The sequence below is a fragment of the Camelus ferus genome, chromosome 11 (genome assembly GCF_009834535.1).
Source record: "Camelus ferus isolate YT-003-E chromosome 11, BCGSAC_Cfer_1.0, whole genome shotgun sequence".
NCBI classification, from domain to species: Eukaryota; Metazoa; Chordata; class Mammalia; order Artiodactyla; family Camelidae; genus Camelus; species Camelus ferus.
In genome coordinates this window covers 68856146-68870063 of record NC_045706.1, presented here as the reverse complement: position 1 = coordinate 68870063, position 13918 = coordinate 68856146, and the positions used below count along the sequence as shown (strand labels likewise).

At 41.8% G+C, this 13918-nt stretch overlaps 1 protein-coding gene across 1 annotated transcript in view; it reads right to left on the bottom strand.

Annotated features, from left to right (window-relative positions):
- Window positions 1–13918, bottom strand: part of PCNX2 (pecanex 2) — a 233437-nt gene that overhangs the window by 146191 nt on the left and 73328 nt on the right. The window contains exons 14-15 of the mRNA XM_032490546.1: window positions 10001–10111; window positions 8598–8689 (exon numbers count right to left, since the gene is read on the bottom strand). Of these exons, the coding sequence (XP_032346437.1) occupies window positions 8598–8689; window positions 10001–10111 (203 nt within the window). The remainder of the gene's footprint in view (window positions 1–8597; window positions 8690–10000; window positions 10112–13918) is intronic.

Genomic DNA, 13918 nt, shown 5'->3' with positions numbered 1-13918 from the left:
CCCCTTGCCAATTTGCTAACCACATTCATTCAATTCATGGCATTTAATAGGCACTGCTTTTTAAAGTGGAGAGTCTATCTAAGACCATTAGAAAACTCAGGACTTACACATGAGAAGGGAGAAATGCAAATTACTCTATGTTTAACCAAGAGGTGACATCAAAATATAGACAGAACATTAAGATTCTCTAACAACAGACCATCCTATTTCTCACAAGTGATGCTTGTTCTATGCTGAGCAAGGAAGTCAATACCTCTTGGAGATTAAATAAACCTTTCTAAAGCACTCTGGTTCCACCTGGTAAAAAGCTGGTTTCAACACGTAAGTAAACCCCAGAGCCTCTGAAGTGTTCATCGCCATCACAGAGTTAGCAGTGTGCTTTCAAAATGGAATCTATTTAGTCTGATCCAACAGTGACTTACGCCTGTGGCACGTTATAAACAGAAAGGAAAACAAATAAAAGTCTCAGTCCAGGGCAGCATATAGATTGTATCTCTTGGGACAGCTCTGATCAGTTGCCTACAGTACTGCCTGGGCATCTCAGAGCCCTATTGCCCTCAGTGAGAAAGAATATTGTGATCAATTAGTAATGTCTGATACGAGGAGGGGGTCAGACTTGGGGAGGTGAGGGAATGGTACCACCTGTCCCACAACTGGGCAAAACCCTGAAAATCTTCTGTCTTTTTGAACACCAGATCCTTCAATGGTTTCCCAAACCCTCTAAAAACTTTGCAAGAAAAAGTCATTTAGCAATCCCAGCAGCATACATAACTTTTGATAATATTTGAACTGGTAATAATGAGCCTTGAACATTTGTTAAATGGAATGGGTTTTTCAGAGCATACCTCTTCTCCTTCAGAAATTAATCTAAGACATTCCAGGAGATGTTCCTTTGTGGAGAGCCTCCCGAGGATGGAAGAATATTCTGTCTTCCAAGATTTGACTCTGATTCTATTATCAGTGAATGATTTTTCACTAGCAAATGAGGCTTACCTGCTGAAAAGCATGACGCGTGAGGCAAAGGCTTGTCATAAGCCAAAGATTTAGAGTAAGCAGTTTTGATTTAACAGCAAGACAGCTGAAAGAGAATCCAGGAGTGAGGTTTTTGGTCTGACCACTCATAGAATGATTTGGGAAATCAATCCATAGAACTTCTCAACGCTGCATTTCCCTGACAGCTGGGGCCATCAGCTCATCTGTGACACTCAGCACCTAAGAGTTGATGACTTCTTTTTGCTTTAAGTTCTTTTCAAGTAACCAGTATTCTTGGGATGCACAACATACCCACTGGTGTCGATTTCCGATCGAGAAGTGTTGACGTCTCCAACTATTAGTGGATTTATCAGTTTCTCCTTGCAGTTTCATCAATCTCCCCTTCAGCATATTTTGATAATCTGTTTTTAGGTGCATACACATTAAGGATTGTTACGTCTTCTTGGAGAATTGATCCTTTTAACACTACACATTTGGGTCATAGGGTAAGTCTATTTCTAGCTTTTTGAGGAAACTCCATACTATTTTCTACAGTGTTTGCACCAATTTACATTCTCACCAATAGTGCACTAGGGTCCGCTTTTCTCCACATCCTCGCCAACATGTGTTATTTGTATACTTTTTGATGATGGCCATTCTGACAGGTGTGAGGTGGTATCTCATCATGGTTTGGGTTGAATTTCCCTGATGATTAGTGATGTTCAGCATCTTTGCAGGTACCTGTCGGCCATCTGCGCATTTCCTCTTTGGAAAAATGTCTATTCAGTTCTTCTGCTCATTTTTAAAATCTGTCTTTTTTTTAATGTTTCACTCACAATGGGTTAAAGATCTAAACGTAAGACCAGAAACTATAAAACTCCCAGAGAAAAACACAGGCAGAACACTCCCTGATACAAATTGTAGCAATATCTTGGGAGATCTGGTCAAACCAGAGGGAGGACTTAGGAATGTTCTGTTATTATAAGGCACCCTGGTCCTTTGTATCGTGGTCGTCATGCCTCTCACTTACACATAAGTATATATAAATATGTATAATCAAATACGTGGTTGCTATTATTACTTTGAACAAACTTTACCTGTTGGATCAATAAGAATAGAAAAAACAAAGTTTTTATGTGACCTTCACTTATTCCTTCTCTGCCGCTCTTCCCTTTTCTACATAGTTCTGAGTACCTGCCCTATATCATCTTCCTTCTGAGAAACTTCTTTGAACATTCCTTGCAAGGCAGTTCTGTCTACAACAAATTCCCTCAATTTTTATTTGTCTAAGAAAGTCTTTATTCTTCACTTTTGGAAGATAAATTTGCAAGGTACAGAATTCTAGGGGCGGGTGTGTGTGTGTGTGTGTGTTTCCCTCAAAACTTTATTTCACTTCACTCTTGTCTTCCTCGCATAGTTCCTTAGTTCAGGCTGCCATAAAAATACAATAAATAGACTGGGTGGCTTAAACAGGCATTTCTTTCTCACAGTTTTGGAGACTGGAAGTCAGAGATTAGGGATGCCAGCGTGGCCAGAAGCTCGTGAGGGCCGGCCCTCTGGCTTGCAGATGGCAGCATTCTCTCAGTGTCTTCACACAGAGGAGAGAGAGATCCCTCTGGTGTCTGTTTCTCTTCTTACAAGGGCACTAATTCCAGCATGAAGACCCCACCCTCATGACCTCATCTAAACCTATTTCCCAAAGGCCCCGTCTCCAAATATCAACACATTGGGGGTTAGGGTTTTCAACATAGGCATTTGAGGGAGACACAATTTAGTCCATAGCAGTTCCTGAGGAGAAATCAGGTGTAATTCTTATCTTTCTTCCTCGAAAGGTAAGGTGTTTTCATCCTCTGATTTCTTTCAAGCTTTTTTCTTTATCTTTGATTTTCAGCAACTTGAATATAACATACTTAGGTGTAGTTTTTGGCATTTATCCTACCTGGTGTTCTCAGAGCCTCCTGGATATGTGGTTTGGTGTCTGATAATTCATTTGAGAAAATTCTCTGTCATATTGCTTCAGTTGTTTCTTCAGTTCCATTCTTTCTTCTCCTCTAGTATTCCCATGACACATGTATGTTACACCTTTTGTACCTGTCCCGCAGTTCTTGGATATTCTGTCTTTTTCAGTCTTTTTTATCACTTGCACTTCCATTTTGGAAGTTTCTACTGACATATCTTTAAGCTCAGAGATTCCTTCCTCAGCAGTGTCCAGTCTACTAACAAGCCCTTCCAGGGCATTCTCCATTTCTGTCACAGTGTTTTTGATCTCCAGCAGTTCTTGGCTCTTTCTTAGAACTTCCACCTCTCTGCTAACACTGCCCATCTGTTCTTGTGAGCTGTCCACTCTGCCCATTAGAGCCTTCAGTGTGCTAATCATAGTTGTTTTAAATTCCCAGTCTGATAATTCCAACATCCCTGCACATCTAGGTCTGGTTCTTGTGATTCTTCCGTCCCCTCAAACTGTGACTTTGCCTTTTAGTATGCTTTGTCATTTTTTCTTGATAGCCAGACATGATGTGTCAGGTAAAAGGAACTGTGGTAAGAAGGCCTTTAATAATGTGGTGTTAAGATGTGATGGGAGAGGTACCTATACTCCCCGGATTAGTTCTCTGACTTCTGGTGCTCCTGTGTCTCTGGACTGTGAACTTCACAAGTGCTTCTGAGTCCTGTCCCCACTTGGGTGGGACTAGAATGGCTAGAATGGACTGGGCTGGAGTTTGGCATTTCCCTTCCTCCAGGGCAGTTAGGCTCTGAAAAACTCCGAACAGTTTAGGCTCTGATAAAATCTTGATGGCAGGCTTTGCTAAGAAGAACAAGATGCTCTGGTATATTTCAGAACGGTTACTCTTCTTCTCCACATGCTGAAAACATGACAGGATTCTTCTCTAAAGTCCCCAAGCCACTGAGGGGGACACTCACAAAAATATGGGGCCTCTCTGATGACTGGGCTCACCTGGAGTTTTATTTAACGCTTGGACTTACCCACACTGAGCCTCCAGTAACTTGTCAAGCACAGTTCAGGTTGTCCTCCCCCTGGAACTGGTTCCCCAAAGGTTTCTGCTCCTGGGTTCCTGCTCCGGTAAGTGGTGATTCTCTGTAAGTATCTGTCTGTCTCTCCAATTTGGGAGGCAGGAATTTGCCTTGCTGCCTCCCTTCTCTGATGGATCTAAGAAGAACTGTCAATGTATCAGTTTGTTCAGCTTTTCACATAACTGTCAGGATGGAGTAATAAACTCCCAAATTCCTTACATCCTGGACCAGACACCAGAAGTCAGTAACTGACCCTTTACAAAGTTTCCCAAGTAATTTGACTGGGGAAAAGTTAGTCTTTTCAACAACTGTGCTAGTGAATCTCAATCGTTGCCTCATCTCACATGCAAAAATCAGCTCAAAATGGTTCATAGATATAAATGTAAGAGCTAAAACTTCTAGGGAAACAGTATTTGTGGCCTTGCATTACATAAAGATTTTTGAACATGGAGAGTACAAACTGTAAAATAAATAATTGATAAATTATTATAAACTTCATTATAATTTAAAACTTCTTTGAAAAATATGGTTAATGAAATGAAAAAAATAAGCCACCAACTGGCAAAAATAAATAGGCAATACATAGTCAGTCAAGGACCCGAGTCCAGAATATGTAAAAAATTCATATCTTAATAAGAAGAACATACAATGCAGTTTTAAATTGGGCAAAAGATTTAAACAGATTTTTCATCAATGAAGGTATACAAATGGCAAGCAAGCCCTAAAAACATACTCAACAACAACTGGTAATAGAGAAACACAAATTAAAATCACAATCAGATACTAGCACGTCTTAGAATGGCGACTGCTTTTGAAAACTGACGACGTTAAGTGCTAGAAAGAATTTGGAACACTTGGAAATCTCAAAGATAATGGTGAGGGGGATGGAAACTGATACAAACACTTTGGACAACAGTCTGGCAGCTTATTATGAAGTTAAATACAGACTTAACATTTGATCCCACAATGCCACTCCTTTGTATTCACTTAAGATAAATAAAAACATATATCCACACTAATACCTGTAAAAACTTTATAGAAGTTTTGTTCATAATTTTCAAAAATTGGAAATAACCACAGAAATACTACTTAGCAGTTAAAAAAAAGCCCCAAACAGACTACCGACACATAGTTGGATCTCAAAGGCATTACACTAACTGAAAGTATTCAAAAAGCCACATCTCCAGATCACTCTTTGACATAAATTGCAGCAATATTTTTTTGGATCCATCTCCTAGAGTAATGGAAATAAAAGCAAAAATAAACAAATGGGACCTAATTAAACTTAAAAGCGTTTGCACAGCAAAGGAAATCACAAACAAAATGAAAAGACACCCTACAGAATGGGAGAAAATATTTGCAAATGATGCTACTTGCAAAGGATTAATTTCCAAAATATACAAATAACTTATACAGCTTAATATCAAAAACAAACAATCCAATCCAAAAATGGGCAGAAGACCTAAACAGACATTTCTCCAAAGAAGACATATAGACAGCCAACAGGCACATGGAAAGATGCTCAATATTGCTAATTATCAGAGAAATGCAAATCAAAACCACAACGAGGTATCACCTCACATGGGTCAAAAAGATCATTATTTAAAAGCCTACAAATGATATATGCTGGAGAATGTGTGGAGAAAAGGGAACCCTCCTACATTGCTGGTGGGAATGTACTTTGGTGCAACCATTATGGAAAACAGTATGGAGATTCCTTAAAAAACTAGAAATAGACTTACCATATGATTTAGCAATCCCACTCCCAGGCATATATCCAGAGAAAACTCTAATTTAAAAAGAGACATGTATTCCAATGTTCATAGCAGCATTATTTATAGTAGCCAAGACACGGAAGCAACCTAAATGTCCATTGACAGATGACTGGATCAAGATGTGATATGTGTGTGTGTGTACACACACACACACACACACATACACACACACACACACACACACACACACACACACTGGAATACTACTCAGTCATAAAAAAGAATGAAAGCATGCCATCTGCAGCAACATAAATGGACCTAGACTTTATCATACTAAGTGAAGTAAATCAAACAGAGAAGGACAAATATCATATGATATCACTTATATGTGGAATCTGAAAAAAAAGAAAGACACAAATGAGCTTATTTACAAAACAGAAACAGATTCAGAGGCATAGAAAACAAACTTATGGTTACCAAAGGGAAAAGAGTGGGGTGGGACAAATTAAGAGTTTGGGATTAAAAGATACACACTACTATATATAAAATAAATAAACAACAAGGTCTCACTATATAGCACAGGGAACTATGTTACATATCTTGTAATAACCTATAATGAAAAAGAATATGAAAAAGATACATATATTTAAAAAAAAGAGGCACGGAGAAGAACTTGGGGCAGGTGGAATCATTCTACATTGTGACTATGATGGTGATGATTTGACTACATACATTCATCAAAACTCTTCTAACTGTACATTCAAAACCAGTGAATTTTATTGTAGAAAGATGGTTTTACAAAGTTATAAGGATAGAAATCAGATCGGTGTTGGCCAAAGGTCGTGATGAGGAGAAGAGGCAGCCAACTAAGGGATACAAGAGAAACTCTGAGCTGGTGGAAACGTTTTATAACTTGATTGTGGTGTTGGTTTCATGACTCTATACACTCACCAAAGCTTACCAAATGGTATATATTTAAAAGGTGAATTTTGCAGCATACAAAGTGCATCTCAGTAAACCAGACTTTCAAAAACAAATGAATGAAAAATATACAAGCAAACGAACCCTGGAACACAACAGAGAAAAATATAAAGGGGCCTGCAGGTAAAAGCTTTTATAGGCAGCAGCAGAAAAAGGCTTTCAGCAATTCAAGGACTCAGAAAATACTTAAGTAGTCTTCCTGAATGAAATACCTGAAGTCCTGTGACACAAGAGAAGAATGCATTTCAAAAAAAAAGAAAAAAAAGAGCCCAGAAACAGTGGTTAATGACATAACTGTTGTTCTATGTGACAGTATAAATGTGGTAACAAACAGAGCCGCCATGGCTCATAAATCACCCTTGTGAGTTAGAGAAAGGAGAATTCTTCCCCCGCCCCCTCTGTGTGAAAGAAAATACCTACATGAAAGGGAAGGAAAGAGTGAAGGAGACGATTATGCCGTCGATGACCACAGAGAAATTCAGCTGGGACACTCTGGAAAGTAATAATATTGCATCCCTTCTCTTCCGTGAACGGGAATAAAGTTATCTTTCCGCCACTGACGTGGATGTGTTTAATAAGATTTTAAGTCAATCCTTTAAAAAAGTTAATAGATGTCATACCATATATAAGACCCTTTGAAACATATATTACTTTTATTTCCTCTTTTACATTTAATTTTTATTTTATCGAAGAGGTATTTGTATTTGTGGCTTAATATAGTGAATGCAGGGCGTCCATACAGTCAAGAGGCATTTCAGTTAATTACTTTTTGTCCTGATTGAAGATACGCCTGAACTCGTGACTCGTGTTTTGTTTTCAGACCGCATGGATGCTGCGAATGCACAGCAGTGGTCCCCTGCCCACCTTCTTGATTCAATCCCTGCTGCCCGAAGGCAGTGACTTCCCACTGTTTCTTCTTCACCTGTTTACCTCCGTATTTCCAGATAACATGCTTGTTTTGTCATTTCTTGATTTTTTTAAACTTCAGATATCATTTGCTAACTTTCTTTTTTAAAATAATTTTTAGAATATTTTAATTTTATTTTTTGGTGGGGGGAGGTAACTTGGTTTATTTATTTATTATTATTGCTTTTGTAATGGAGGTACTGGGGATTGAACCCAGGACCTTGTGCATGCTAAGCACATGCTCTACCACTGAGCTGTACCCTCCCCCGCTACCTGCTGACTTTCTAATGCGGAAGACAGGATTAAGGCCTCCCCAGTGGGCACACATGTGCACGCACGCACATACACACACACTTCACCTCCTCCATTCTGCTGTTAATAGTTATATTATTCAGGTCATCATAAATACAAACTATTATCCACAGCTGAGCCATGCAGGTACCATAGTTACAGCTCTTTTCTGATATGACTTTTTCTTTGCCTGAAGTTAATGCTTGTCTTGGTTTTTCATCGTCTTAGGCCTCCCTTTCTGCCAGCCTAGGTTTCAGCTTTCACCATCTGGCTCAGTCCATACTCCATCTGTTTTCTAGGGTCTAAACTTCTGTTGCTGTCATACCCTCTCCTGTTTTCAGTCCACACTGCTTTATGCAATCACATCCCTCTGCTGTCTTTGGAGCGGTATTTCAGAAGGAAGCAAAAGTGAGCACATGGGGGCCTGTCGACCACCCCATTAAGCAGAAGCCCCTTTCGGCGTCTGAACGGACCCTGTCAGGCGGACACCTGCAGAGGGAGCAGGCTAAGGGGGCTTTGTGCTCCGTGGCAAATCAGGTATCTCAATGCTTCCTCTAAACCACTGAGGTCTCACCAGCCAGGCTCTGTTACCCGTGATGTGCTCAGACCCTGTTTCTCTTCTAACTGGAGAAGACACCCGTTAAATAAATATACAGCTGACTTAATGGATGTGAGAAGAACGGCAAAGGCGCGCCCACCTACCTTGACGGCGCTGAAGCAGAGCACATGCAGCACCACCGCAGCGAAGACGCTCCGGGCCACGCTGTACACAGCCGACAGCATCCCCGAGACGGCTGGAACACAAACGCCAAGAGTTCCCTTCTACACCGGCAAGTCTCACGGTCAATAAACATTGTAAGAAGATGAAGAGAAGTTTGTAGCTTTCAAATACAAAATGCTTATCTTGTTTTTTCATCATCTTAGGCCTCCCTTTCTGCCAGCCTAGGTTTCGACTTTCTCCGTCTGGCTCAGTCCATGCTCCATCTGTCTTCTAGGGTCTAAACTTCTGTTGCTGTCATACCCTCTCCTGTTTTTGGTCCACATTGCCTTCTGCAGTCGCACCCCTCTGCTGTCTTTGGAGTGGTATTTCAGAAGGAGGGGCCAAAAATGAATCTCTGGGGTAGTCAAAAAGTGCTGGGTGACCACTAGTACAAGAAAGACACTGATCTTTAACTAAAAACTCAGAGGGAACACAGTTAGAAAGAACTCTTGGTGACATTCTTAAAAGACTGTGTGAACCTGCCAGTGGGGAGGGAGGGAGTCCTTGTTGCTTAGAGTTGGAAGTTGCTGGCCCAGGAAAGACCGTGGAGAGTGATTTCAACACAGGAAAGGGAAGAGATAGAGACAGAGAAACAGACAGGGACAGAGACAGATGGACTACAGGTAGATTGAAAGACAGGTAAGGCAAGCAGGCGTGTGTGTGTGTGTGTGTGTGTGTGTGTGTGTGTGTGTGTGTACAGGAGGTGGCAGCAGTAACTGATCACCCGCCACCCTCTAGTCCTTTATGTACATGGTTTCCTGGAATCCTTACATCATCAACCCTATGATATCAGCGTGTTAGTTTCCACTTCTAGATGCTTTAAAGTGAAGCACTCTAGGTAATGTTTCCAAGCAAGCATCAGATGAAAGGGTACCCACCTTGGTCGGAGTATAAGGTGTACATGGAATGAAAGGACACAGGTCACCTGACTGCACAGGCCCACACCCAACACACACTCACAATGTCACACCACACACTCCCACACTAACTCATACGTGTGCGTGTTCAAACACACGCTTATATCCACCCACACAGTCACACACACCCACACCTGTGGCTTTTCCAAAGAAGAGCTCTAAACCTGTTCCAAAGCTCAGGGCACCCAACGCATCCTGTTTCCTGCTTGAGTCTTTACTCTACCAAGAGAGGTGGACCACTTTCAATACGGCTGAGTGACTCTAGAAAAGCCCACCATTAACCCGACTGGCCCAAGTAGAAGTACTTTAAGTGCTCAGGAGAAAGAAAGGCTAACTGTCCAGGCTCTCATCCCCTGCCTGAGGCTACTTAGCCCTTGTCCGAATTTTAGACTTTTTTTTACAGGAAGAGGAGAATGCAAACAACTTACCAGAACCTCCAAAAAACAACATGTCGATTTGCTCCAAAAGATAAATGCAGAAAGTGTTGATTTGTGGGAAGAGTCCGAGGAGGGAAATGGCAGGGAAGCAATATAAAAATACTGAAATTGAACAGATGAAATTGATGGTAAGCATGCAGAGAACGCTGGCCGAGGTTCCCACTGCAATCCCACCTCCCTCCCCATTCAGCCACGCCACCCCGCCCAGCTCCAGGGGGCAATACTGCCTCCTCTCACCCACCCACCAGAAGAGGTCCAGCTGAACCAAGCACATGCCTGTGGAAGTTACAAGGAGGTGCTACTGAGGAAGAATCATACAGGTAGACCCAGGACTGAGCAGACACCCGGGAAGGGTGGGGGGAGAGTATGAAACAGAGCAGGACCCTGTGGGGTCCTCCCTGGTACAAAGGCTTTCCGGGTCCTCCATTTCTTGTTAGTAGGATGTAGGCTTCGCTTAGCCTCCTTGACCTTCCCTGAGTCCCAAAGGCAGGTTCAAACAATTGCTAATCAGGGAAGGGAGGGGAGGCAGAGACAGGGGAGGAAAAGTCAAGAAATGACAGTGCATCCTTGGGGCAGGGTCCTCATTCCTCCTCAAGGAATATATCTAACAGTATTTCTGAGTTCTTCTGCAGGAACTAAGGCCCCGCCCAGGAGGAGGATGGTAACTTCAGGCCGACCACAGATTCCTGGAACACCGCCCTGGTACTTCCCCACCAACCAAACAGAAGGAAGTCACACACCCTGCAGCCCCCACCCCAGATTTTGCCTATTAGAACTTCTCCCTGAAGCTCCAAATTTGCACCTCTTGGGGAGTGATGGGAATGCTAGCTATCTTGATTGTGGTGGTGGTTTCATAGGTGTACACATCTATCAAAATTCATCAAATTGTGCATCTGAAATATGTGTAGTTTACTGTACAGGAATTATACCACAATAAAGGTGTTTTAAAAAAATTTAAAACATATATGGCAAAACGCTAACCTTTGAAACCTATGTGGTACATTGGGCTGTATTATGATTTTCAATAATTTTGGTATGTTTGAAATGTGATTTCTAAGAAATAACTATAAAAACAAATGATATACATCCAAAATAAATAAATAAATATAAGCAGGAAGGAAAAAAGAAACTTCTCCCTGAAAACTCTCAGAGTTTAGGTTTTTCAAGCATGAGCCACCCTTCCTCCTTGCTTGGCCCTGCAATAAACCTTTCTCTGCTCCAGACTCTGATGTTTCAGTTTGTCTGGCCTCACTGTGCATCAGGCACATGAACTTATGCTTGGTAACAAGTAGACCAGATTTCAGTTTGCAAGGACAGACTTGAATTTAGGGGAGATGAGGTGGGAAGAAGAGGACCAGGCAAACTACAGGAACACGCAAAACCCAAGGACAGTAGGTAGAAGGATCTCTCCTGCAAGGCTCCTCACTTAAGCGCCTGAGTTGCTAAAAGTCTGTTACGTTTTCAACACCCACTGGAGACTCTGAGTTCAGTCAGAAATCCAGACCCACAGAGGAGCAAGGGAGAGCAGTGATTAACTAAGAAACTCCACAACCATGATGGTGTGACCCTGAAGGGCTTGACTGGCAGGTGGAGAAGGTCACCTGGGAGGTGAAGGTGGCCCTGCCTGAGGAGGGGAAGATGGTACCAACTCCCCAAACCATAATTACGCAATTGGATGAAACATCCACGTGTCATAATTCAATGCTTCGCAGAGATCATTTGTTTGGGGAAACAAAACGTAGGAGAGCTGCATTTTCCAGCAACTTCCTGATCACCATCTCATTCCCAGTTCTATTTAAGTTGGGTTTCATAGAAACACAGAGATTCCCATCAGGGGTGCGACCATACATCTGTCTTCCTTTCCATCTCAGTTTATTGAGTAGAATATCAATGAAGTTGGATGCTGGGAAACCTTAATACAATGAAGGAGATTTGATTTGAAATCCAATCCACCTAAACGTGGAAATATGACCAGACACTACACAAAACTGCAGTGAACCGTACGAGTGGGGAGGATGGGGGACCGTGTTTTCAACTATTTCTGACAAATCGGAAATGCAAACTTTCCATAGTGAAATTGTAGGAATGAGAGTATGTGTGTGTCCCCTTCTCTGGCTAATAGTAGGTTAACCCCACTGCAACAATATGGGACAGACTTGACCACAGTGCTACCAAGAAACTGTTCCCACAATTTGTGAAAGTAACATTTTTAACTTATGAACATAGCTATGAAAAAAGGGGCTTTGCTTGGGATTGGGGCCATATTTTGACACACACGGTGATTTTGCTGTAAGGGTTTCTGTGGCAGGATTTTAACTACGTTGTGAAAACCTAGAGCATCTGTGAGTAATACCTTTCTCAACCATAGCAAGGCAACAAGACACAAATGCGGATCTGCTAGTCATAACTGGGTAAGACAACTCTTTTCAAATTTTGATATGAAAGAAGAGATACTAAAAATAAACAGAAACTTACTAGAAGGGCGTATAGTTTTGAGCATCAAGATTTGAATTCATATAATTTCAAGCAAACAGATTAGTTTCTCTTTTCTTAACCTTGGGACTCAAAACCCAGAAATGGAGGTGATATGGTACTACGCTGTATTCTTCACAGCCAGGATAGGGTCAGAGGGAACGTGTAGTTCCATGAGCTCACCTTCTTCAGTGCTGTGTGTGACAAAACCTATGCAGAGGATGAAGAACTACAGAGAAAACTACAGAGTCAGAAATAATATTAATAATGGCGGTCAGATACTGGAAATGTTCAGCAGAACATGGGTAAAAAAGTATTCTTTACAAGGAATACATTAGGCAAGAAAACCAAAACTAATAAAAAGGAAAGAATCGGAACAGGATGATCGATGGCATGGAGAAAATAAAACGGTACAAGACACCAGGAAGTCCTAACTGAAGATGCTCGGCTGTGTGTGCAGACTGGGAACTGAGTGAGACCCCAGAAGAAGGACAGCGTCAGTGCGGCGGGGGAGGGTGCCAGGATCCAGGCTGTCACCAGGATGTAGGAGAGGAGAGAGTCTCTAGTCTTTACAGTTAGAGCCGTGCAGCTAAAACTAAGGGAAGAGGGAGATCATAGATCACATCCTTCTGGGTGCAGTTCACGTGAATAAAAAAGCAGCCCAAAGCTGCTGGACGACTGGACACTTACACTTGAAGTTGCTGGAATGATTTCAACCCATTTTTTTCCCCCAAAAGTAAACAGCTTAAAAAAAAGAAAGAAAGAAAGTCCCTGTGGTTGCTGGCAATTTTCCCTGTGCACAAAGATTTTTTTTTTCCTTGATGTCCTGCAAGAGGACCTATAATTTTCTCTCACTTCTTCTCTACTCTTCATTTTCCCTAATAATTACCATACATGGGGAAACTCCTGGTAAAGTTCCATTTCTTTTCAGCACAATTTATAAATAGAAATATTGTAACTTGCCTATCTCTTCTGTTAAATGTGAATAATAATAATATTCATGACTGTATCGAGGATGCAGACAAATGTGGGTTCGGGCGGTGGGTTGAGTGTAAGGGGAGTGAATAGTTTGATATCAAAACAGTAGCAAAAGGGATGGGAGATGGCAGCCGGGAAGGAGAGTCAGAGGGTGCAATCTCTCCTACAATTTTCACGTCACATCTGGGGGTCCTCCCGAGTCCCACTGGCGAGACTCAGGCAGTTGTCATGGGGTCGGAGAACGATGATACACGACCCATGGCTTTGACAGTCTTCTCCTGAGTAAAATTTCTAGCTGGCAAGGCACAGATCCAGGGGATTGGTGTCTTTAGTGGCTGTCCTTTATCAACTCCTCTGGTCAAGGTGCTCATAAAGAATCACAAGCGAGCAGGTCTGTAGACCTCTGGATGTCATCACAAGAATTCTCAAAGCACTGGCAGTCAAGTCTTCAGAGCTGCG